We start from the raw sequence: 26,826 nt of genomic DNA on the forward strand, positions 1-26,826 counted from the left end.
TCTAGATTTTAGACTTGTGTAAGGTCAAAGTTCACACCATTCATCAGTATTCTAATGAATTGTCTATCAGTATATTGAGTTATTTAGATCTGTTCAGCTGCCAATCAGTTGTGTGGAGAGAGGTTAGGGTTAAGTTTGCAGTTACAATAAGGGCTATGGTTGGAGTTAAAGATAAGATTAGATTTGTGTGGAGAGAGGTTAGGGATAAATTACCCAGATATGGCCATACGTAACACCATTTCATTGGACATTTGGCTGAAAATTTGCTTAAACAGAAATATAATCACTACAGAGAGAGAGAGAGAGACTGCACCACATGGATAATCAGCTTACAAAGAGCACTGTCAGTCATCTTCCAACGACTGACTCAAGTCTGATTTTGACAACTATTAAGGTTAGTTTATGATTTATTCCTCTCTTCACGAAACTCTAACCTTAATATCTCTCCACAAAATGAATTAGCATCTGAACAGGTCATAAAACCATAACTCATAAAACTGATTGCTAATTGACTAGTGTACTGATATGATGACAACCCAGCATGGATTGTAACCTTGGACAAGTCGCACACTGTCCAAACCTACTTTCCAACATCCTGATCCTAAGCATACCTGCTGTGGTATAGTAAATTATGAAAAAAAAAATTAAATTGATGACGTAGTTGCTCAGAATTAGCACATTAATTTTCATAATGCAATAAACATGAAAATTACATTATACGCCCACATACAAAAAACAGTAGTATACTACACCCAACAAGAAAACAGTGTGACTTCTTATGTACTTTCCCTCCAGCGTCATTTAAAACTATTAGGTTTGTTCAGTTTTTATACATATCAAACAATTTATTTAATTTAACTTTCTTAAAAAATTGCCATTTTAGTATTAAAGCTCTCTGCTAGTCAATGTGGAATACATACCCAGTATTGCAATTAAATTATCCTGAACACAAAATATTTTTAATGATCTGTACATATAGATACATTGGAAAAATTATTGTTCAATTATAAAAAAAAGGTAGCAGTAATACTTAATGTGGAAGAAATGTTTCTTTCAATAGCCAGTAAGTTGTAAACAACTGTCCAGACTTCTTAGGTATGTGGAATTTTAGAATATTCATATTGTTCAAACAAAATATAAATGATTTGTACCATTTTTCCAATATAAGGATTTTTTTTAAAGAGGTGGAGGAACCCATTTACGGGCGCTGAATCAGTGTCAGACTCACTAACAGGTTCTGCAAGATGATTTAGGTGCATATGTATTCTTGCGCACTACCGACTAAACCTCCACCCTTGGCTACCCCCTTCCTGGTATAGCTGGTGTGCATTTCATCAGGAAGTAGGTAATACTCCCACACACAATCAAACACCACACAGAAAGTCACACTCACGAACAGGATCGCATAAGGCAAAAGCGCATCACACTTGCAATACAACATAACAGCAACCACAAACTGCACATGTCGCACACATCCATTCCCTTGACAACAACCACATTCATCAAAACTTACTTCAGCATACAACAAACAGTGACACACCAATCACACACCATGCACATACAGTCACATCTTAGACACATTCCTCAACAACAAACACACTCATAAACAGTCACTGACATACAACATAACACAGGCCAACATCAGATAACAAAGAGGAGTGCCCCTGACCTCATAATGCCCAGGCGACCCCCACTTGTACAGGAGATCCCCTAGGCATTCAGCCGAGAGCCTGTCCTCCCAAATACCCTTTGGCAACCCCTTTTCTTCACCTGCCCCTGTGGGATTCCTCCCAGGTGTACAGCTGTAGCATTACCTTCCTGGCCAACATTGCTACGGCCTTCCAATTACTTGCACTCTCAAGTATGATACATATTCCTGCTGCCTATTGCATGCAATGCTTCACTTCTGTGATCCTCGAATCTGGGACAGCTGAAAAAATGTGGTACACTCTCATAAACTGGACAACATGGGGAGTAGTCAAGTCCAAACCTATAAAGGTACTCTCTAATCCTTCCATGGCCTGTCAGAAACTGTGTAAGACCGTAATCCAGTGAGTCACTGGTATGTCCGCACCAACCCTCAAGGTCCCTCATCATGCAGTACGTCCATTGACCCCTCTCACTGCCATCCCACTGCCTCTTGCCATTCCCTTCTCAAATTTTCCATGATGGAACAGGCCAGTCTCCTTTTTACAGCAGGTGCTAGAGCACCTTGTTCTTTCATCCTCTTCCTATGAAGAATCTCAAGATATACCAGTAATATTCCTGCTAAGTTTCCCACAGCCTTGTGGGAAACTGTGCAGTACACTGCTATGATTCGGAGACAGCTCCTTCTTTGTATCACTTTTGACAGCACCCCTATATTTGCCATATTTGGTAACTACTCCCTAGACTTTGGCACCATATAGGAGCACAGAGCACATGAAGCCAGACAGCAGCCTCCTCCTCTGCTGGCTGGGTCCCCCATTATTTGGTAGCAAACAAGCTATTAGCTTCACTTTTTCTGCCAACTTCGCATCTACCCATACTCCAAGATACTTTATGGAGCCTTCGAAACTATCGTCTGACCCTCAAGGGCCATTTTCAAAGTTGATCTTCCTTTGGTAGTTGTTATAACAATGTCCTCAGTCATGTCTGCAGCCCCTTCTCCCGTCATATAATCTCTAATCGCAGCATAGGACTCCTGTATTCAAGCAACGGACTCCCTCAGTGTGATCCAAAGGGTCAGTCCAAGGACCGACCCTTTGGGTACTCCCCTACCTATATGCCATTCAACCACTCCTCTGTTGCCTTGCGGATGAGTTTGGAGCCATTAAGATAAGAAAGGATTATCCTTCGAAGGTATGGGGGAACCCTCCTGTTCACCAGCACAGTCCTGATGGCATCATGGGCCACACAATTAAAAGTGTTGCGGACTTCCAATGCCACGAACACACATAACTTCTTCTCACCATCCTTACAATCTCCTCCACTGTATCTAAGCCTGACCTCCCTCTATCCAAAAAATCCAAATTGTTTGTTCAAAAGCCCTCCTGCATCCTCTATAGCTCTGGACAACCTGCTGCAGTGTATGTTCAAATATCTTAGATATTGTGTCAGTCATTGCCATAGGTCATAGTTTTCTTTCTTTTGCCACAAATTGCACAGCTGTAACTGTAAGTTCTTTGTAATAAATTTTTGTAATCATGGAAAGACTTCGTGGACACTTTATGTATAATGGTCAAATCTCATCTGCTATGCATTAATTATAATCACTGTCACCAAAATACTTGAGTACACAGATCTGTATACCCTTTCATTAGTAGTATGAAACATGATGAATGAAGCATTACCAATCATCTAAGCACTTTATAGGCTGTTCTTTTTTAATCTATATATTGGTGCAGCACACAAAGTAACGTAAGCTGTTAACTGACCAGCATTCCGGCTGCAAATTGTAAATCCACATGCCTGATTAAAGGCTATGTAACTTCCTTACAAGGTCTCTCACAGTAGCATCCACGGCTACTGTGCTGAGAGCAATGAATTTTTGTTTACAGCAGATCTGACCCAGAGTTCCCCATTGCTTTAGAATGCAGCCAACTCTACTATGTTTCAATTATCACCTCCAACTCAACTGATTATCACTATATATATATCACCTCTGCAAAAAGCAGCATCACAGGCATCTGATATGACTTTGGAGCATTGGTATGGCCTGGTAGCAGTGTTTAACAAAGTTTAAACTAGGCTAGTAGAAATATAGATTAACTCATTTCCCAGGTTTGGCACAGCATAAAAGACTGTTGATGCTACTTATGCATGTTGTGAAAATTTTCTGGCAAGTTAGTCCATTGGTGAACATTTTTTGAGTTCGTTGTATTATTATAATAATTAAAATTAAATTTTTAATTTCTATGAGTTTTTGAATTTATTTCAGGTATTTATAATATATTATTATAAATGGTTACAATGACTGAGGAAGATGATGAACCTATGTCTGATAATGATATACCCGAAAATGTACACAATAGGTTGCTTGGAGCCATTTCACACTTATATAAACAAAAGAGGTAATGCCTGGTGTGTTGTGTTTGTGTTTTTTCCTTAATTGTTGAATGTAGTGTGATGTTTCTGAGAAATAACTGAAAATTATGATTTTCATGATAGACAGTGAGAATAAATAACATGTTTATTTTTATAACAAACTGACTGTAATTTTACTTCGATCAAAAAATATTTTCAATATTACTAATCTTCAATTATAAGTGCCACATAGTTCACAGAGCAACTACTACAGAACACTATATTTTACCTTGAGGCTTGGTCCAGGACTACTGGTTTCACATTTTCAACCGACAAAACGAAATGTGTAGTCTTTTCTCAGTTACAAAACTGCAGTTGCTATTCTGCAAGTTTTTCTGAACAGAGAGCTTATTGGTATCTCTCCTTACATCAAGTTTCTAGGTTTGATTTTTGATAGCCGTCTTACTTGGGTCAAACATATAAAGGAATTAAGGACAAAATGTTCCAAACTTTTAGATATGATGCGGGTCCTTAGTAACACCAATTGGGGAGCCGATCGGTCATGTATGTTACGTTTTTACTATTCCCTTGTTCATTCCCATTTAGATTATGGTTGTGTCACCTACTCTTTGGCTCGTCAAACTGTGCATAAAATGCTGGAAGGTGTACATCATGCTTTTCTTTGGCTTGCCACAGGTGCATTTAGATCAAGCCCTGTCACAAGCTTACTTGTAGACTGTGGTGAGCCATCACTTTTGGATAGACGAGACCAGCTTTTGTTATCTTATTTTGCCCGTCTCAAAGGACAGCGAAATCACCTGGCTTCTGACTCAGTTCTTAGAAATCCTAATTTAAGAAAGTATGAGGACCGTCCATGCTGTACTGCAGCTGTAGGTGTCCGTATCCAACGTCTGCTGCAGCATATAAATGTTGACACTTCGTCATTCTTTCCATCATGTCCGTGCTCATATCCTCCGTGGAGAATAAACCTTGTAAATTTTACATTTGACCTTACGACATACGATAAACAATCAACACCACCTACTGTTTTCAGGCAAATGTTTCAGTTTGTTCTCACCATGATGAACCCAGACGCGGTGATGTACACTGATGGATCGAAACAAGACGATACCTTTGGTTGTGCTTTTGTTGTCAATGAAAGAACTTATATGTTTGGTCTACCCGGTATTACGAGTGTGTTCACCGCTGAACTACTCGCTATAAATAAGGCTCTAAATATCATTAACCCTAAGTATAGAAACATTCTTATTTGCAGTGACTAGTGTAGTGCTCTCCAGGCGTTAGAAAACTTTTATTCCAAACATCTTGTCATCATTAAAATTTACAGTGCAATCGCTGAGTTGAATAATCGCAACACAGAAGTAAGTCTTTGCTGGATCCCTAGCCACGTAGGGATTTCAGGTAATGAACAAGCAGATCATGCTGCCAAGGATGTGTGTATTCAACCTCCTTTCACCACCCGAGTTACTACCTTTGATTTTATTAATCGTGTAAAACAATCACTGAGAGCAAGGTGGCTGACTGGACGACTACCATCGATAATAAACTCCGACCGATTAAAGATTCAGTGTTACCGTGGGTCTCTTCTTGCAGAAAAACTCGGCGTGAAGAAGTAGTCCTCTGCCGATTACAGATAGGACATAAGAGGATCACACACGAGTACCTAATGTCAGGAGGACACACACCCCTATGCACACGATGCAACTGCCGCATGACTGTGCACCACATACTCATAGACTGCATATGTTATGCGGCATTGCATCGTAAATTTAATCTACCCAGAAACATCCATGGTATCTTATACAATGATAACAAAATTTTGAACCGAATGTTTCTGTTTTTGCGTAGTACTAGGTTACAGCAAAAAATTTAATATTATCATATATATTTTTATGCTAAAAGAGATTTAGATAATTTTTTCCTTTACTTTCAATTTTGATTTTTTGTCTTTAACTTTATTATCCGAGTAGGGAGCCTTTTGCACTCCCTATCAAAATTAGTTAAGTATATAGTTCCCTTTTTCTATTATTTTAGCTTTTAAAGAGTCCATCTGCGATATTAGTTTTGAATTTTATTTCACTTTTTTAACTTTTGTTTTAATAATTTTTTTATATAATTTATATTAATATTAAATCTTATTTAGTTTTTTTTATTTTAGTGTTATTTTACTTTTTTATTAAAGAAAATTCCGAGCGATGATAACACAGGCTTTTTTCGCCCCCAAACAAAAAAAAAAAAAAAAATTGTACTAGATAATGCATCATATCACAACGTTCTGCTACAAAAGCAGCCAAATTCTAACTCTTTAAATGTGATACAATAAAATGGTTTGCTGAACAAAGTATTAACTGTTATCCAGCTATGACGAAGACTAAATTTCATGATTTAAAATTACACAAAGAAAATCAAAGAAATTTCTAATAGATGACATTTTCGAAAATTTTGATCATACAGTTCTACAGTTGCCATCTTATCACCCTGACTTAATTGTCATCGAAATGATTTTGAGTCAAGAGAAAGGACAATTAGCTAAAGAAACACAACTTTTAACATGTTAGATATTCTTAAGTTAGCTGAAGAGGAATTTCATGAAGTATCTGAAGTTGAGTGAAGCAGTGTCTGCAAGCATGTTTCAGTGTTGAAATAAAAAATACATTGAAGATGAACATTTATTTATATGATGTTCACATCAACAACTTTGTGATAAATTTGAATTCAGAATCGGACATGAGCTCTTCAGAATCCACCGACGACAGGAGCTTCAGAATTTTCGAGCTATAGCAATAAGTAAAGATAATTATTTAAAGTACTTTAAAATAATAATATCAATTGGGATAATAAACTAGTATTAATTAAATAGCATCATATGTATTTTTGGTTATAAATATTTTTTTATTATTAAACTGACAATGTTTTCAGTAAGCTTAGTATCATGCCAAATGTTTGCCGATTGCTAGTAGTTTTTATTTTTTTAATATCTTCACATTTCTCATTTACTATTATTTCATGTAGCTATGTTTTGAATTAATTATCAAAATGGACTTGAACCACTTAAGTTTTTTATTTTATAATTAATTTTGCACTTTTTCACAGCTGTAATTTAGAGTTTACCATAGTTTCCCTTGATCTACCCAGGTAAATTCTGTGATAGTTCTACCATTCCTGATATGATCTGTAAAATGTTTAATTATTTTCTGACCTGAAGAAGGAATTTTTGTAACTATTTTCATGTGCAGTTTTTTTTATGATTTTTAAACAAAGTATTTGTTAATAGCATTTTGTTTTCCTTAAAATTTCAATCTTCCTTTCACCATCCACAGATTGTACTTCCATTTTTTTCCTGTGCCATAGCATTTCAATCCAGTAATATTGCTGTTTTCTAGTGTATAATATCTTCCTCTTTTACCATCATCCTTTATATATTGTATTACCATAACCTTCTTTATTTATATGCTGCTTCAGTAGCAGTATCATTGTATTGATTAATAGTTATCTTACCAATATTTAGATCAACCAATATATTTCTATATATTTTATTTCTTTGTTATTCTTTATCTATTTCTCCCTTTTATGTTTTCTGAATAGTTCCCCTTCTGTAACTTTACCATATTAATCTTGCTCATTTTTCCTTTCCAGCTTGCTTAACTTTTGAATGAATCCAATTATATCCATTCTATTTATTTTCATCATTTAAAATTTTTTAACCCTTGTTGATGTATCCTTACTTTTCATACTCCTACCACTGTTTTCTAATTATCTAATGTTGATTACACTTCAACACCTGATTGCTGCAACTTTTTGTATAGTTTGTATTGGAGATTTAAATAGGGAATTATTTTAAATTTAGAATGTTTACAGAAGAAAACTGCATTGAGCATTATAAGTTGGGGAAAATCATTGGATGTGGTGGTATTCCATTGTCTTCCATCCATAGATTAGCCACTCATGAATAGGAAATCAGAGAAGGTAAAATGATAAAGTGGCAGCACAAAATGTTCTATTCCCAATGTTTAAAAAATTGTATATCATCTAGTACTGGACATTTTGAGTATTTTTGTTGCTTAATTATCCTTAATTTTTTTTTTGTTAGAGTTAAAGCTCCACTCCGTAAAGAATATAGTTTAAAAGTTTCTGAATTTCATTTAACAAAACCTGTTGATAAAAAGAAGGGGAAAATTGAAATAACAGAACTTGCTAAGGTTCTGAATAAAAGAGCAGGTCATGTAAAAATTAATGAACAAATCAAATCTGCAAAAAGTAAATCAAGAAAACTTCCAAAGCCTCTAGAAAAACCACACGCTGAAAAGGTAAGAAATTATACAACTTAATTTTTATAAAGAGTCAAAAAATACTATATAGATTCCAATGTGCTTCATTTCATATTAAACATCAACAGAAATAGGCTAATTTTTGCTCTTTAATAATATGCTTTGCCACAGTCATGAATATTGTTTTCTTATGTTGGTCGCACTACACAGTTTAACCTTGTTTTTTCAAATATTTTATAAAATTTATAAGGCTTTCTTCACATTGGTGCAAAATATGTAAACTTATTGAAAATAAAACTTCAAATTTCAGTGACAAAAAAGGAATTTTTATATATTTTAAATAGCTAAAACATTTAAAATGTAATAAAAACAAATTTACTATTTATTACAATAATTTACATTTAATTGTAATTTTTTCCAAAAAACTAATTTTTACATATTTTGTAAAACTAAATTATTTAAAAAGTACTATAATAATTGTAGTAAGTTGTAAATTTGTTTTGATAAATTGTTTTTATTACTTTTTAAATGGTTTAGCTTTATAAAATGTATAAAAATTACTTTTTAGTCAATAAAATTTTTAATTATTTTTCAGTCAGTTTACATTTAATTTGCACCAACATGAGGAAAACCTTTTACATACTTCATAAAATAGTAAGGTTATTCTCCTGAGGGCTACTATCATTCAAGTTGTTTTATTATTATCACATAGTCTGCACAGTTTTAAGACTACATTCACTGTTACTGTTGTTCATTTTAAAGTTCTTAGTAGATACCTATATTATTCTTATAGAAATATTTTATAAGTATAAATGTTTACTTTTAGCTAAATATTTGTTTTAGTACAAGTACCCAAACATTATTAATTTTTAGTAGATTTAGGCCTTAGTTTTCTCCATGTTTTTACTCTGTTTAAAAATGTAGAAAATTTCAATACTTATTTTTCAATTTCAGATATTAGAATTGTTGGACTATTCTTTATTAGCAAGAAAGTTATGCAATATGTTGTTATAACCTTAAAACTGAAACATTTGTGCTTTACAATGAATACCTTTTTGGTTTGTTGATTACATGATTGCAAAAGTCTTCAGTTATCTAATGCTACTTTGTTGATACAGGGATTGTGTCGTTTGTTGAAGTAGTTTATGTACCGGCTTATTGTCAGTTTGTAAAAGATGCAATCCAAAACTTCCAGGACCTGTAAAAAAGTACTCCCTTCAATAGGAAATTTACACCATTTTAAGTGCTTTCATAATTGGAATTGTTTAAGAAGGCCTTGTTCTTTAATAATGTTAAATACCTACTACAACTGCACTATTTCTCCTCTGAATGTCAAAATAGTGACCTTACAACTTTAATTTCTATAGAGACAGGGACCCAAATCTGATGAGTGCAAAACAATCATGCACCCTGTAAAATCACATGTTACTTAAGCTATTGGTTAGGAGAATTGTCGTAATGGAGCACCTAATTGCTCTCACTCCACACTTCTGATTGTTTAAGTCAAATCTTTTTCCTCGGCAACAAATTAAAGGTGCATAACTCCTTGAATACCAAGGTTACATAGTTGGCTTTCTTCAGACTTAGGGAAGTGTGAGTCCTTCCACTGAAAAGACTGCTGCTTAGTTTTGGGATTGTAGTTATAGACTCAAGTCCCCTTGCTTGACATCTTAATTTGCTGACAGAGATTTTAACGGGTGACACAGTGTTTCTTGTGTTCAGGGTTGGGAGCCTGGACATGAACTTGATAAAAATACAGCGAATGTTTAGAGTAGAAGTGAGAATTATCTGCACTCTTCGAATGATCAATCATCAATGAGTGATTGATGATATCAGAAATTCCTTTATGATGATTAATAAACTGCTTAATTTAATTTTAATGCACAGCTACTTGAATATCTAGGTTGTATTGTTGGCTTCCTTCAGGCTGGGGAAAGTGTGAGTCCTTTCACTGCAAAGAACAGATTTTGATGTTGCCAAAGAAAAGCACTTATTTAATGGACATAAAAACATATAATGACAAATCCAGCGCACTGGATCTGAAACCCATCAGCTTGCTGACTCATAAAGTTCACTGCTGGGTTCACATGTTTGTGCTGCACTCTGTGTATTTTTATCTTAAGTTTTATTTATGTTTTTATCTAATTCTTATTTTGTTGAACCAAATTCAAAAATTGTTTATCCACCTCTTACAGTTAATAAAAACTCAGTAACAGTATAGTAGATGAGAGATAGTATTTAGTTTTGAGAGAAACCAGTAGTTTTGAAATTATCAGACCAGCCAAATCTCGAACTTTCAGCCTCCCAATCAGGAGGCAAGTGTTAAAGAGGAGAAAAGCTCTTATAGAGGGCAACAAAATCCAGTCAGTATTAGAATGTTGCGTTCATTTTTATTTTTCCAGTCATTTATTTATATTGTAAAAGAAAAATTATGCTGATTGGGTCGAATTTTGCATATCCAAATTTTTTCAGATTTTGACATTTCTTTATCTCTCTTATAAAGAAATCACAATTTTAGCACTGAAAAATCCTGAAATTCTGGTTTTAGCGTTGGAAAGTGGAGGTATGTGTGTGTGCATACTTCCACATATCATTTATGTTAATCTGTTTTTTGCATGATATCTCTAGACTGGATAGACCGATCTGGATGAAATTTGGCAATATAATTTCTATATATTATAAATCTCACTCTTAGTCAAAAGGCAGGGAGATACAGACCTTATGGGTGCCATTTATCATAATTTTACTTAAAGGATAGTAGACTTTTTTTACTTAATTTCATGCTTCTTATAGGTACTTTCTGACAGCATTATTCAAATCTGTCTAAAGCAAGCAAGCAATCAATACCATATATATATATTTTTTTTTTTTCCGTTCTTGAAGTCATATTTATATACTAATTAGATGACTTTGTTACATTATTAGGTCACGTTAATTATGCATTTGGGCAATTTCATTCAGGGTTGGAGAATAATAAGCCTAATGTTTTTATCATTTTTCTCTCGTATCTTCAGACTGAATTAACCAATTTACAAAATTTTAGAAAAAGAGAAAGTGGAAGGCTGTTTGTTTTTTACCAAAAATAAAAAAACAACTTAACCCTTCACTGAATATTATCGGTCAAGTTGTATATTTAGTATTTAGTTATTTTAAAATTAAAATTAATATATACAATTAATAATATGCCATTGGAGGACATTGATAATATTTTGCAACATAAGTAAATACTAAGAAAGATATTTTCTCTAGATTGAGATCCAAAATATACAGCAAACTGGTTGGGAATTGGCTCAATGATCAGAAATTCAGTATTTTATATTGACAGTCATGAAGCATGGTCTTAATTCCATAGAAAATTTGTGATCCTATTAAAAAAAATCTGATGTGGACACCACATGACTTCCTTGTATGCCTATTAAATTACATATAACATATTTTGCTGCACTTCATTTAAACTTATTTCATTTGAAAGTGAGATACGATCCTCCAATTCTTTAATAAAGTGGACAGTTGCACAAATGCATTGTGGTGGACACCACTTGCATCACATTTTTTTCTGATGTCCATATCAGCATTTTATATTAGTTTATATATTAATTTTGTTTCATGTCGCTCAAGTCTCAAGTAGTTACGTGGTGTAAGTGAGAACGTGTCGAATCCATAACCATGCACACAGTTCAAATCCAACTTCATATATTTATATATATATATATATACATATGCATTTTTTTATATTGATTTGTTAATAATAATTAACCACTGTAAAATTTTTGGAATTAAAATGAAAAGTACATAAAATTTTATTCTCTAATAATTTCTGATTTTATGTCATTTTTTTTATTGTTATTATTGAATTATTATCTAGTGTAAAAAAAAATTACATCAGAGGTTAATAATTATTAATAAATCAGTATATTAAAATTAAAAAAAAAAAAAAAAATGTGTATATGAAGTTGGATTCGAATCGATGTGCTTGATATCTTACCCTTGTAAGATTCAAATATTTCATTAATTAAAATTTTATTCAGCTATAACTCTTAAAATAAGTACCACTTATGATATATCATTGAAAAGCTCTCAATGAGGGCTTATTACTGCAATTAAGAAAAAATTCAAAATAAAAATTCTTTGGATTTTGGGCTTTTTTGTAGACTTTCCAGTCTGTTGCAATAAAAATGGGAGACACACAACTAGATGTTACAAGAGTCCTAAATCCAAAATTTCAACATCTTACAGCTAATTGTTTTTCAGTTATGTGAGATGCATACATACATATGTACAGATGTCACACTGAAACTAGTCAAAATGGATATTTCCATTGAAATTTGAAAACCAAAATTTTTCACGACCACAATACTTTATTTTTACTTCATACAAGGTATTAAAAAAAATAAATAGGTAATTCTTATGTGGATTCTATCAGCATCGATTAAACAATCTTTGCAAGAAAATCAGTGAGATTCTATGAGTAAGAACACATAAGATTAATCTAAAATAAGATGGGAATCCATGAAGTTATTAAAGTATAAAGCTCAATGGTTTATTAATCATTTGTCTCCGTAATAGTAGGACAAATTTATCCTCGAGTTGGGAAAGTTATTCGTTTCTTTGTGGTGTGTGTTTTAGAAAACATTTTTTAACAATTTTTTAAATAAATATATTAGAATTAAATGAAAACACACAATTTTTATCCAGTAATTTTTTGCGTAAGATCATTAAATGGATCATGTAATAATTTTTTCACTTTTTATTTGTCAAATATTTGATTAATGTAATCCTCATTGTTTCTTTTACCTTGAGTCAAGCTTTCATAATATTTTTTTATAATTTTCTTTAAAAAAATGGGTTGAAGTAAATAACTTTTATAAACTGTTATTAGATTCAGCGAACTGTTGGATATGAAAATGTTAAGCAAGATCTTAGTCAGTGGGATGCAGTGGTTTACCACCAGCGAGTTGCTGAACATGTCAGTTTTCCTTTAAAAGAGTCTAAAATGCAGATTCATAAAGATCCTAATGACTTTTTAACTACTTTCAAGGTAAGTAAAGTATATTTTGTTCTATAATGACAGTCTATTTTTGGAATTAATTTTGATACACAGTTAAGTAAATTGTTAAGAATTTATCATCTTTTTTGTTTAACTAATTTAATAAAATTTGATCCATTTTTTTCAGTTTTTCTCCTATTTATTCCATTTTTCAGTTGTAAAATTCAACTCAGTTTTGTTGATTTTATCGAAGTTTCCTCCTTTAAGGCCATTGAAATATTTTCTTCACTTGCTGGAGTTCATATCTTCTGACTTTTACAATAGATCCCATTGGTTTTGGAAACAAAACATATTTTTTCTGAAATTTTTTTGTAATTGTTATTTTCTTTGGTTATTCTTTTGTCCTGAAACTAAGGTGTTTCAGGCTTCAACAGGTTGCAACTAGCCTTTTTTTAATCATTTTTAATATAAAATTAGAAGTTGACTTTTCTGCTACTATGTACTCTATTTGTAATTTAATGCAAGAGATTAGTATACTGATAAAAAACATGTATGTCCCAACTGAGTAAGAAAGATTCGTACTAGAATAGTGTAGGAAATTCATATATTCGTACTAGGAAGAATCATACTGCTGACTAACATAAACTGATAGATTACTGTTTTTATAAAGCTTCTACTAAAAAGACAATGGTATTGTGATTGCTGTGTGTAATGTAAACAGTTTCATTAGATTGATATGATGTCATGTTCTGCAATATCACCCACAAATATTGTACCATGTTTGAATATTTTTTGACCTTGAAGAGATCAGAAATTGGTTTTAGAATTTAAGATGCACATATAACACAATCCAGAATTTTTTCATCCTAAATTTATTAGTAAATATTATATTTTAGGTTAATATGGCCTTTATTTTGTGTAAAATGCGATGTTTTTAGGTATTAAACATAAGTTGCAGGATAACTTTAACTTGCGGTGTAAATAATACCTCTTCTACTTGAACAGCCTGCAGCTGTGAAATCTTCCTATATTCTTGAGTACAGAATATTTTAAGAATTTATGAAACAAGATCCGTTTTTTTTTTTTAATCCGAGTATTTTAACTACTATCCCATTCTCATAATAAGACTTCTCCTGTTTCACCTGATTTTTAAAAAAATATTATATCACGTTATCAGGTTTTAAATATTTGATTAATTATGTTAATTCTGTGGTTTCAAGTACTAAAGTTGGTCACTTAAAATATAATTAGAAGTTGCATACATATGAGTATATGCTGTTGGCTGCCACTTCTGCAGCATACAATGAAATCATAAAAATTTGTTTTATATGGCAAATTATTTAATAATTCTAATGTAAGTTTGTACAGATATATAGGTTATGTTTAGTTTAAACACTTCATAAAATGTTATTTTCATGTAATTATGAAAATATCTATTTAATTTTGAATAAATTTATTTATCTACATTTGTAGATAAATTTGCATAGAACTTGTGACACAATTTGTAGATGAACCAAATTATAAATTGTTTTATCAGTACTAAAAGTTATAATACAATGTACGGTAAACTAAATGTACTTTCATAGTAATACTTTTCTAAAAGAAAACTCACTTTTGTGCTTATAATGCCATGTTCAAATATTCAAATTATACAATTTATGTTGGTAGCATTTATTATTTTATTTCAAAGTACTCATTATTTTTCAAACAATAAATTAAGCAGGTTAGTATCAGTAGGTGTTGGTGTGTGACAAGTTGTATTAGTAATGTTAAATAGAAAGGAGAAATGTTTGAAAAAGTGAAAGGAAGATTTGTTGGTCTGCAGGTGGTCGTAGGGGTAATTGAAGTGGAAAATTTATTTTATTTCATGTTCTACAACAATAGTAATGAAACATTTTTTATTATCCATGGACACTTTAGCCATAACTAATAAAACTGAATTCATGGTAGAGTTGTTTCAAACTAATAATCCCGGACCACATTTAATGTTACAGAGATAAAGTAAAAGTAAGCAGATAGCATCATGCATCTGTATTTCATGTCTACAAAATTAAATAAATTATTGCATAAATTACATAAAAACTGACTATTTAGTTTATTTATTAATTAAAAACTATTATTATTTACTCTGAAGAATAAATGTTAAATTTGACTGACATATTTTATCAATAATTTTTTTCAAAAAACTACAATGCAATATTATTTATAGATTTATATATTTGTCCTCATTTTATGGAAATAATAGTTAAATGTAAAATAGGTAAATAGCTAATTAGAAGATAGATATTCTCATGATTTCCCTGCTTGCATAAAAGTAATTTTCTATATAGGATTAAAACAAAACATAACCCATAAAAACATAGTAAAAATAAACAATTTTTAATATAAAAGTATTAAATTTAACTGTTTAATTAATATAACATAATTATATTAGTTTACTATTAAATTTTTAATTTAAAACTGTAAATAGTTAAATTAAGATAAATAATTTAGTGGTCTAAATATTAATTAAGCAAAACAAAAATAAATATAAGTTTAGTAAATTGTGTCCAAAAGCTAAATTGAACATTTTAAAAAGAAACTGATGGCTTGAACCAGTATTCAGTTACTTGCGAATCAAAGTGCTTGTAATAAAGTAAATGTGTTCGATGCTAGTCAAATGAAAAAGAATTATAAACAGAACGTGTAACTCCACATATGCTATAGAGCTAACACAAAGGAGTACACCAGAGGCTCCCCGTGTATGCTGTGGAGATGGCAGTCCACTTCTACCTGAGGAGGTCAATCTTTATTAGAGGTGTTCATCTTCTTTGTAAAAATTAATAGTCTGTACGAAAGGTTTACTTTTAAAATTTATGATTTTTCCTTTTATGTAATAAGAAATTTAAATGAATAGTAACTTTATTTGGTATGCAGCATTTTTTCATTTTTGATAATGTTGTTCCATGATCATCATAATTTCTAAGAAAAATTGTGCTCTACTCAAGATTTTCTAAGCTAACCTGATTTAAAAATATAATGAAAAAAGAGGCTATTCAAGTCAGATATATTAGCATATATTTTATCTAATTGTCTCTTATAAATTGTATGTGTAGTAAAAGAATCCTCTTGTAAACAGTGCCATCATGTAGAAAATATAGATTGATATAAATCAAATTATACAATTGCAGATAATATTGATGAAAAGGAATGAATGTTACATGTACAGCAACTAGATAAAATTATTTTTTTAGTCTCTGTAATATTTTCATCATTCTTGTCTATCTTCCAGCTCGAATCATGATCATCAGATATGGAACATGTATTTAACCTAAGTTATTTTTTTTACCAGTTGTAAACTTCTCATATGCCTGAAAAAAATAACTTCAAAACTGATCTAGGCAAATTCAAACCTCTTATATTTGCAGTTTTATTTAACTAATCCTATTTGCAATAAACAAAAATAATTCAGTTTTAAAGTGGCTTAGAAAAACTAATTGGGTAATTCTGATATACTGTACTTCTCCATTATATTTTTATTATATTAATTTATTTTTGTGATTTTTTTTTTCATTATATTTCCTTATTATAGTTATTGAAAGAAGACAGGGAAATGAATACTAAATGACTACCTGCAAGAAGTAGCTTTCTCATTATTAACACTTAAATTGCAATTGTTTTAGTTTTTTAGTATGTGCTTAAAAAATTGCTTGGCTGATTTTTTTTTTGTTTCTAAATAGAAACATTATATATATATATATATATATATACACACATAAGATTTTATTTTAAGTTTTTTTTTATTTTTCTAGACACCTACTGAACTTGAGTTAAAGTTGGCTGAAACTTTGAATTCCAGTGAATTGTATAGAAAAGAGAAAGAAGAGGTAAGAGTTTTTTATTTTGATATTAAAAAAAAAATTTGAAAAGATTTATCATACATTAATTTTTATAAAGTATGTCGCTAGAGAACTGGTATAAATAGTTAAGTATACCTTTTTTAGGGTTTCCAGTTGAAAATTAATAGATGATAGTAGACCATAATATCAGTATTTAAACATAATAAAGCCTCATTGGAAGCTATGTTCTAAATTCCACCTTATCTTTATAATTTTACTGTTATACATTCTACTCCTTCTCTGCTTCTGCCTTAAAAACATTAGCTTTTCTATGATACGCTGAATAGTAGTGCTATTTTGCAAACTGTCCATGAAAGTAATCAAAAATATCCATTCATCACAGTAATTACTACTTGGATTCAAATATAAGTTGTAATTGGGGATGCATTGAAATTCAAAGAAAAAATTTTTTTTTCTAAAATTATCTGATTTAAGATAGTAAGGAGTTTGTTCCCTGTTTTGATTTGATATTTTATATATAATGCAATTTTTATGGCTATAATAGATGTAAAGACCTGAGACAAGAAACACCAGTCAGACTTGCTTTCTTGTGAAGTATTCACTATACCTACAAACGCCTGTAATAAACAACCATTTATTGGGTTGATATTACCTGCAGTCTGTTTGTTAGCTTAGCATCCTGAATATACAACTGAGTCAGTCAGTGAAGAAGCTTTTTCACCTTTCATTTTTCCTAATGTTCCTAATTTAGGATGCTAGTTATTTTTCACATTGGCTATGACATTTTCTGGATTTACTTATATGCTACTTCAGACCTGCTGTAATTGGTGCAGTTATGGCAATTAACACTTAAATTGAAAAAGTTTACTTTTAATATAAAGCATAATAACTATGTGACTGATTCGTCTCAACGCTTATCTCTTAATGATGAAAAATAGATTTTACCTTGTTTATAATAATTCGAATGCACCTTTAGAAATTTTCATTAATTTTAAATATGCAGATTGAGTTAAAATATAATACTTAATTTGTGAATTGCCGTTTATTATTGTAGATTGATTTTATGTATTATACTATATGTTATGTTAATGTGTAGAGAAATTAATACAATATGACAGCTATTCCAAAATTGACTTCCAATTGGTCGAGTTAAAAAATAATTAAAGGAAACAATTAAAAATATTCATATTTATGATAGTTTTACTCTTAGTAGCAACCCATAATCAGGCGCTTTTTATTTTATGACACCAGTTTTTACAGATTCTTATTCCTTAATATTTATTTTGAACTAATCTCTGAAGCTTTTCAGCATTTCAAAATAAACTTCTGACATTATTTCCCCAGGTTCCAAGAAGTATGTAAAATTTCTTGGAAATTCCAAAACATACAGTCTTAATCTTTTGGTTTGATAGTTTGCATGAATTTTTTGGTTTGTTAGATAGATGACAATGCATCCAGATTGTTCACATTAACATCATTATAAAAGTATTACCTTAAAAATGACAGTCTTCAATGAGTCTTAGGATTATTGGGTCCTTTCTGTTAGAAAAAATTAATTGCACGATGCTCCTCACAATTGGCGCAGGAGCAGCAATAACAGTTTCAGCTATTGTTTTACAGATACTGAGTAAAATGGACAGCAGTGGTTATAAAACAAGATATGGAAGTTTATTTTCACCAAACAATCAAAATTAAATTCTGGAGTAGCCCTCATTTTGAGTATTTTAGAATTTATATTTTGTGCATTTTAATATGTTCCATAATAATACACAAAATGTTATATTTTATTATATTCTACTGCCTTGTTATTTTTAAAGCTATTTATTATGCATTACATTGTAGCATCAGTATTTCACTACTGCAGTTATATTACTTATTATTAAACCATAACAAAGTATTAGTTTCTAGAATATCATATTGTCATTTTCTATTAGTTTTTTACCTTGTTTTAATTTTTCTTGGTTCTATTTTATTTTTTAGGAACAAGAACAAGAAGATTTTCCGTTAAGCCTAGAAGAAATTAAAGAACGGAGGTCAATCATGGCACGACTTCGAGCTCAGTTGTCTTATAAAGAAGCAAAAGCTGCAAGACAGAATAGGATAAAAAGCAAAAAGTTTGTATAACTCTGTGCTAGTAATTAGTGTTTCTATTGTTAAAATTTTAAATGAATGTAAATTACAATATTGTGTCTTTCTTTTTAAAAACAATCCAATACTGTCCTGCCAATGTAAGGTGTTAAAAATAAATATAGTCTGGGCTGAAGGTATCAAAAAGTAATAGCCTACATTTAGAAAACCAGTCATTATAATCTCTTAAATGTAGGCTGAGTTGGCAGGAAATATTTCCAAGATTTTTTCTGTGTATTCTTAAGGTCATTGGAACATGCGTGAACAGGCAAGCTGACTCACAATGCAGTTATAGATGGTAGTTGTCAGTCGAGATGTGGAACAGCAACAGAAGATTCAGTGCATGCTTTGTTAATGGTGTTTCAGTCACTTATGCATGTTCAATGGCATATTCAAACTGAATGGAATAAATTGATCCTTCTACATCCAAGTCTCTTCATCAGTGGATACATCTTTAAGAGAAACTGAAAGCTTGATTTCACAAACTGGAAATCATCCAAAAGTTGTAGTTAGTAATGAGACTGTGGATTGTGTACGAGATGCATTCACTGCCAGTCCTGGAAAATCAGTTAGGTGGGCTAGTTACAAACTGCAAATTCCTCATTCCACTGTTCATGACATTGTTCATAAATGGCCCCATTTGTGAGCAAACAAATTACAACTCTTACCACATTAAACCAAATGATAGCTGCCTGTAATATTAGTTTGATGTAGTGGTAATGTACCATGTCGAAAACAATTTTAATTATCTTGATATGATGTTATTTAGTAATGAGGCAACCTTTTATATGTGCAGGAAAGTTAACTGACACAATTGTCAGATTTGGGGTACTGAAATCCCTGATACAGTAATAAAAAATGAAAGGGCATACTGAAAGTCAATGTCTGGTTAGGACTGCACAAAAATAGTGTCATCAGTCTGTTTTGTTTCATGAAGCCATTGTGACAGGACACATGTACCTGAACATGCTTGAGAACTTTGCTGTTTGTCAGATTTTTGCAGGCTTTAATTTCCAAGAAGTTGGTGTTCCACCACACTTTTCATCAAGAAGTTACCATGTTCTTGAACAACACTTTCCTGTGATGTTGGTTTGGATAAGGAAGTCCAACTGCATGGCCACCTAGATTTCCAGATATCATTCCTTTGCTCTTTTTTGCTTGGGGTTTTATTAAAAGTTGTGTGTACCAAAGAAAAATTTGGTATTTGGATGATTTAAAACAGAATTGTTGAAGCTGTTGGTCTAATAATGCTGCAGATGTTCGTAAACACGTGGAAGAATTAGATTATTGTCTGGATGTTTGCTGAGCTACAAAAGGTACACACATTGAACTTGACTAACCTACATTAAAAATTGGTGAGTTGGGTATTTATTGAAAAAAAAAAATTAAATTATATTAACTGGTTCTCTTATGATATATGTAAAATCTAAAGGCAGTTCCTCTCCACAAGCTGTCTCTATTTGCCTTCTCTATCCCATTCCTATAATCCGGTGTGCAAAACATGTGCTACTGGTTGGCACAAAAGTAAAACCTCCAAATGATACAGATTTGTATTTATTATTATTTTTTTTTTTTTTATTTATTCTACCACATTCATTTATTTTTCTTATTATTTATTTATTTAAATTTATAATTTAATTATTATTTATTTATTTCATATGTTAATTTATTTATTCTTTTGTATTTATTTGAGCTACTTTATAAATTATTTTGTAATGTATTTTGAAATCATTTTATGTTTTGCGTTTGTAAAATATAGTACAAATTCATGTTTTAATTAATTTTACGTTTATTATATTACAAATTTAATATCTCTGCAGTAGTCTTTTTTTTTTTATCATAAGTTTAATAATGACTGTAATTATATTTTTTCTTTCACTTAACACTATTAATTTATGTATTTTTTGTGCAGTTTAATATTCTTATTTTGTAGGTCTGCAAAGCTCAAAAGAATATTAGCGATTGGTGTGTATCTGCTATTTAGAAATAATTTTCGTAAATAACAATGCCATGTCAAATAAAATCTTAACATTGCAGCCTATAATAAATAAACAATTAATTTTATATACTTTTGTATTATGTCTGTTACTGTTTATTTATAGAAAAAACCTTAATTTAAGATACTTGAAGAAAAAACATATATTTTCAAGAAATAAATAAATAAATTACTTCATATACATCTTGGACAAAATATTGGGCTTAAATAATATTGTTTGTAGTAACAAATTACCAGAACACCTTTCGTTACTATAGTAGTAATGTCATAATTAGATTGTAAGTCTTTGTAAACTAATTGATGCGACTTTTGGAATACTACTTTGGCTGCTAGTGTAAGGAGAATCACTGAGTGATGTTCAGAGCAGTGAAGGGGATGGCATAGCGTACTACAGACCCACCTTCAGATATTACATACACTATAACAGTGCATTCAGAAAGTTACTGTGCACTGGAATTATGGAGGTGTAATGGTGAAACTTTCTTAATTGTTATTTTGTATTTTTATTTTATCATTTTATAAAAACTGATGTTACAATACTGGAATAGTTTATAAAAGTTGTTGAAATAACCTCCTCCAACATCAATACAACACTGCACATGTTTCAATTTATTTTCAAACACTTTAACCAGCTGATGTACCGGAATGTCTTGTACATAATGCTTTTTTGCAGTTTTTATTCTGTCAATTGTGCATGGTCTGTTGCTTATTTTACTGTCCCAATAGACAGTAACCAAGACTCAAATTTTTGCTTCGTGTAAAGATTGTTAATGTAATTCATGGGGGTTAGTTGTCGATCACAATCGTATATTTTGTGAATTAGTATACCCTCCCAGATGAAAGTACGCTTCATCTATAAAAAACATCTCGAGGATACCTATAGAATTTTGGTCAATAAAATGTTTAAAACATTGACAATAGTTTAGTCTTTTGACATTATCAGCTGTAGGTTTCAGTTCTTGAACACACAATACTTTGTAGGGCAAAAGTTTCAGTTATTTTTTTACAGCTTTATTGGTGGTAGCAAGTCCATTATCTTGCTGCTGTGCTAACTTACACATTGACTTTGATGGACTTTTGGCCATAGCATCTGAAATATCAAGCAGCTTTTATTTTGTTTAGTTTAGGTGGTCTTTCGCTTCTATCAGCTTCTTCAACAGAGCCTGTTGCCCAAAATTTTTCTATAAGAGTTAACTGAATTGTGATGTGGAACATTAGTATTTGGAAGCATTTTAGAAAACTTGTACTTCACATAATAAGTATACCTGTCAACCTCATGAAAGGTGTGTTTAATGAAAAAAATGTGTTCCTGTACCTAAAGAACCATTATGTTTCTTACAGCTATTGATTCTGTTAAACAAAACAACATGAATTGAAAAAAAGCACATTCAATCACAACTCAGCTGACACCTTGGTTAATTACTGAGCAATATCCAACAGAGCCACAGGGCAACCAACTTATTGTCAAAAGAACAGAATGCACCACTTAATTCTAATGTATACTGCACAGTGACTTTCTGAAAGCACTATATAAACTGTTACTTTTGAATACCTGTAGTCCAGATACCTTGTAATGATTGTTTATACTTATTATTTTCTACTTTAAATATACAATTTACAATTTGAAATAGCACAGCTGTTTTATCTATGATAAGAATTAAATTATTGTATAATCACTCTAGAAAACTGTTTAAGAGAGTTGTAGAAGTGCATACTTTATAAGTTTAGTTAGACCAGCCTCTCTTAGTTAGAGCTAAGTGAAAATAATTTCTTAAGAAAGCAAAAAAAATTTCAATAATTCTGACCATTTATTTTACAATTTTGCTGGAATTTAATATGATAAACCTTCTTGTATACATATTATCACCATTTTCAAAGCAGCATAATTTTTATCTGCTTTTTGTGATGAGGTGACAGTTCTGTCATAGCATACTATTGATGTGTTACAGTAATATTTTTAAATTGCTGCTATGGCTATCCATCTGTTTTTCAAATAATATCAGACACACTATTTTTGTAATAAGAAAACTATATGTTATTGGAATGGACAAATTGCCTGCTTGTTAGTTACAGTTCTCAAGTTTTGCTGCAACACATTTTAACAGTTCATAACGTACTTGATGTATAAAATAGATTAAAAAATGTAAGTTCCTCAAAAACCATTTACAAGAAAACTTTAATTAAAATCTCTACTAGTTGGCTGTTTCAATTGTTAAGCAGTAGATGCTCAGGAATTAGTTAAAAAAACAAAGCACTTAGAAGTTTAAATAAAAATTTACAATGATACATAATAATTACGTAGTAATTATTTAAATAATATTTGTAAAATACTACAGAGCATTTCTGCCTACTACATTTAAAATAAAAATAATTGTTTTCTAGAACTATGGAGTATTATTGTAGATAATTTCTGTCAGAAGTTAACTTTAAACGAATTTTTCTTGAGAAAGACAATCATAGCATGAATGTTTCAATCAGTCAAAAACACATGTTTCAACCCTCTCCCTAAAAAAAAAATTTAATCCTTCGCTGGCAGCGATGCTTTATGGCTGTGGGCAGAAAACTTTTTCAAAAAAAAAATTTCATGCAAAAACTATTTAAAGTAACTTTAAACATTCATTCATGCATAAAAACAACATGCAACTTGTGTTTTTGTTGAATTCTGCTACTAATCTGGTTAAGGAACACTGTCTAATTATCTCATAAGACAAAGTTTATGCGAAAACGTCTTAAGTCTCACTGAGCGCACTAGAATTTGCAAGCTATAGGTGATGATTTTGGTTGTTTTTACATGAGTTCTTTTCATGTAAAATACAATGAATAATAGTAACATTGATGGTAATACAGGGATATTCAAAGAAACGGGAAATTTAAAAAATTAAATAACGTTAATGAAAAATTTTTTTTAGAAAATGAATTTTATTTCATGTAATTGTACAAATGTTGCCATTTTAGGATACATACATTATAGTTTATTTTTTAAAGATAACATCTTCCAGGTGACCTCCTCTTCTACGTAAACACTCACGAAGTCTCTTCGTTAAATTGTTCATGGTTTTACGTAACATCTCAACTGGAATTTCCGCAATTGCTTCTCGGATCTTTGCCTTCAGTTCTTCCATTGTAGCAGGGTTACTGTGGAACACTTTGCTTTTAAGGTGACCCTACAAAAAGTAATCGCAAGCTGAGAGATCAGGCGATCTGGGAGGCCATCTAATGTCACCATTTCGTGAAATGACACGTTATCCAAACATTCGGCGCACAGCTGCCATCGATATTCGTGCAGTATGTGACGTAGCTCCGTCTTGTTGAAACCAGGCTGTGTTAAGAATTGGTGGAAATCTCTTTTGTTGTTCCACAACAAAGGTTTCAAGCATGGCTGCGTAACGAGCCGCCAACGTCACTGTAATCGCAAGACCGATGTCATCCTCAAAAAAATAAGGGCCTATAACACCATAAGATGACATAGCACACCACACGGTCACTTTCTGGCTGTGCAACGGTCGCTGGTGTAGCTGCGTAGAATTTTCTTGTGCCCAGTATCTGAAATTTTGCTTGTTAACAAATCCACTGAGGTGGAAATGCGCTTTTTCTTACATCCACAGTTTGTGAACAAACTCTTCGTTATCATTTATCTTCTGAAGCATTACATTACAGAATTGTGCTCGCACAACTGCATCGTTCGGTTTCAGTTCCTGGACGATCTGCTACTTGTATGGATGGTATTGCAAGCCTTCACTAACATTCTTCGAACACTTGAGCTATGCAATTGTAAAGATGCTGAGAGATGACGGATTGACCGATGTGGACTTCGTGTGACAGCATCTTATAAAGCTTGAACATTCTGTAGTGTACAGACGGCTCGCTCACGGCCTGGAGGATTCTTTTTCATTACCAAACCAGTTTCCTTAAAATTAGATATCCATGTTTTAATTGCATGTGCTGATGAAACACGGTCGTGCCGTCCCAGATTAAATTGACGGCAAAATTTTCTACGCGCTCCCTCCACACTGTCATTATTTTTGTAAAATGCTTTGATAGCAAATGCACGTTGGGCACCACTCCAAGGATCCATGACAACTAAATGGCAGGTTAGGTTAGAGAGGCTGGCGCCACTTATCAAGTGGTACCAATCGCCCACGGCTACCAACACAACTTTCAAAATTTCCCGTTTCTTTAAATCACCCTGTATAATAACAATAGCAATTTTGAAGAAGTAGTGTACCTAGGCAGGGAATAATATAATTTTGTTTTTATAATAATAATAATAATGATATAATTATTTTTATTTATTTCCTTCTGAATGTTTGTCTTGAAAATTTTGTTTGAATTCAAACGAAACAAGCCGAAAATGAAGTTTTAGAAGGAACAGTTTATAAACAAATTACTTAAAAAAGAGAAAAAACAAAAAAAAAAATAATGCATGTGTCTTGTTACATATGCATGGTCATTGAACTCATCTGATAAAGGAAGTAAAATGGTTCCCGATCACGTTGTATCAGAAATTCCCACTTCAAAATAATTGAAAGTATATCTCCTGCCATCTTTTGGAGTTTATATGTAACTATGTGAAGACAAATAGCCGGTCAGATTCAGAGACGCATATATGGTTTCCGCCCTCCAGTGTAAGTACAGGTAGCCCACATATGGGTATCCACCCATAAAGGGTTAAGGAACAGAATAATTAAGTGTTTTTTTGTTAGAAAACTTTCATAAAGGGATTTTTGACACGTTAAATTGTAAAAGGCTGTTAGATGTTGGTCTGTTACCATTATTCAATAATGAATTTCCTCAGTTATTAATTTATCCTTATTTTGTATTTTTTTTTAACTTTGAACTATTATGAATTATTACAGTAAAAATTATACTTTTCTGTTAAAATTGATTTTCGTTTAATAAATATTTTTAAATAGTGGTCTTTAAATTATTATTTCCTTTGATATTATTGCACAGTTCTCAACATTCTGATCAGTGAAGCAATAGAAATTATGAAGGATTGATTGATCATTCAATCTGTTGATTCATATAAAAGAGAAACATTTTAGAGGGTATATATCATTTATATATAAAACAACACATTTCAATTCGGTAACAGTTTTTTATAAACAGATCAGTGAAATGGTGATGGCTGAACCCCATTCAGTATTCCCATATTGGCTTTTCATGGATAATAAAAATTAAAGCTCTAAGTCAATTCCAGTAATGTTTGATTGAGATTTATGGTTGATGGTTTTTTTGTTGGTGACGCTTCTCATAATATTGAGTATTTACTTAAAAATTTAACTAAATTGACTGAAGTGTAAAATTGATCCATGAAATTGATAGTTAAATAGCTGTTGCTATTTTTTTATTTAACATTAATTCAAAAAGATAGTTAAATCATGCAATTACAAAAAAAGTTAAACACACTGATATGCATCTTGTTTGTAATTATTTTCATTTTAGCTTCAAAACATATGATAGCGGCTTTTAATTTAAGATTTTCAGAGTAAACTGATACTATTTTGTCAGCGAGCTTATTGCAGAGAAATGATTTTCATTGAAATTACAGCTGAAGTCAGTGGTTTTACTGGAGAAACCACT

At 31.4% G+C, this 26,826-nt stretch overlaps 1 protein-coding gene across 2 annotated transcripts in view; it reads left to right on the plus strand.

The window, feature by feature from the left end:
• Positions 1–26,826, plus strand: part of LOC142333571 (U3 small nucleolar RNA-associated protein 14 homolog A-like) — a 54,081-nt gene that overhangs the window by 853 nt on the left and 26,402 nt on the right. For both annotated transcript variants that reach the window (XM_075380883.1, XM_075380879.1), the window contains exons 2-6: positions 3,920–4,052; positions 8,117–8,333; positions 13,174–13,332; positions 17,073–17,147; positions 19,101–19,234. In XM_075380883.1, coding sequence (XP_075236998.1) covers positions 3,943–4,052; positions 8,117–8,333; positions 13,174–13,332; positions 17,073–17,147; positions 19,101–19,234 — 695 coding nt within the window. In that variant the 5' untranslated portion in view covers positions 3,920–3,942. The remainder of the gene's footprint in view (positions 1–3,919; positions 4,053–8,116; positions 8,334–13,173; positions 13,333–17,072; positions 17,148–19,100; positions 19,235–26,826) is intronic.

The sequence above is a fragment of the Lycorma delicatula genome, chromosome 1 (assembly GCF_047948215.1).
Source record: "Lycorma delicatula isolate Av1 chromosome 1, ASM4794821v1, whole genome shotgun sequence".
Lineage (NCBI taxonomy): Eukaryota > Metazoa > Arthropoda > Insecta > Hemiptera > Fulgoridae > Lycorma > Lycorma delicatula.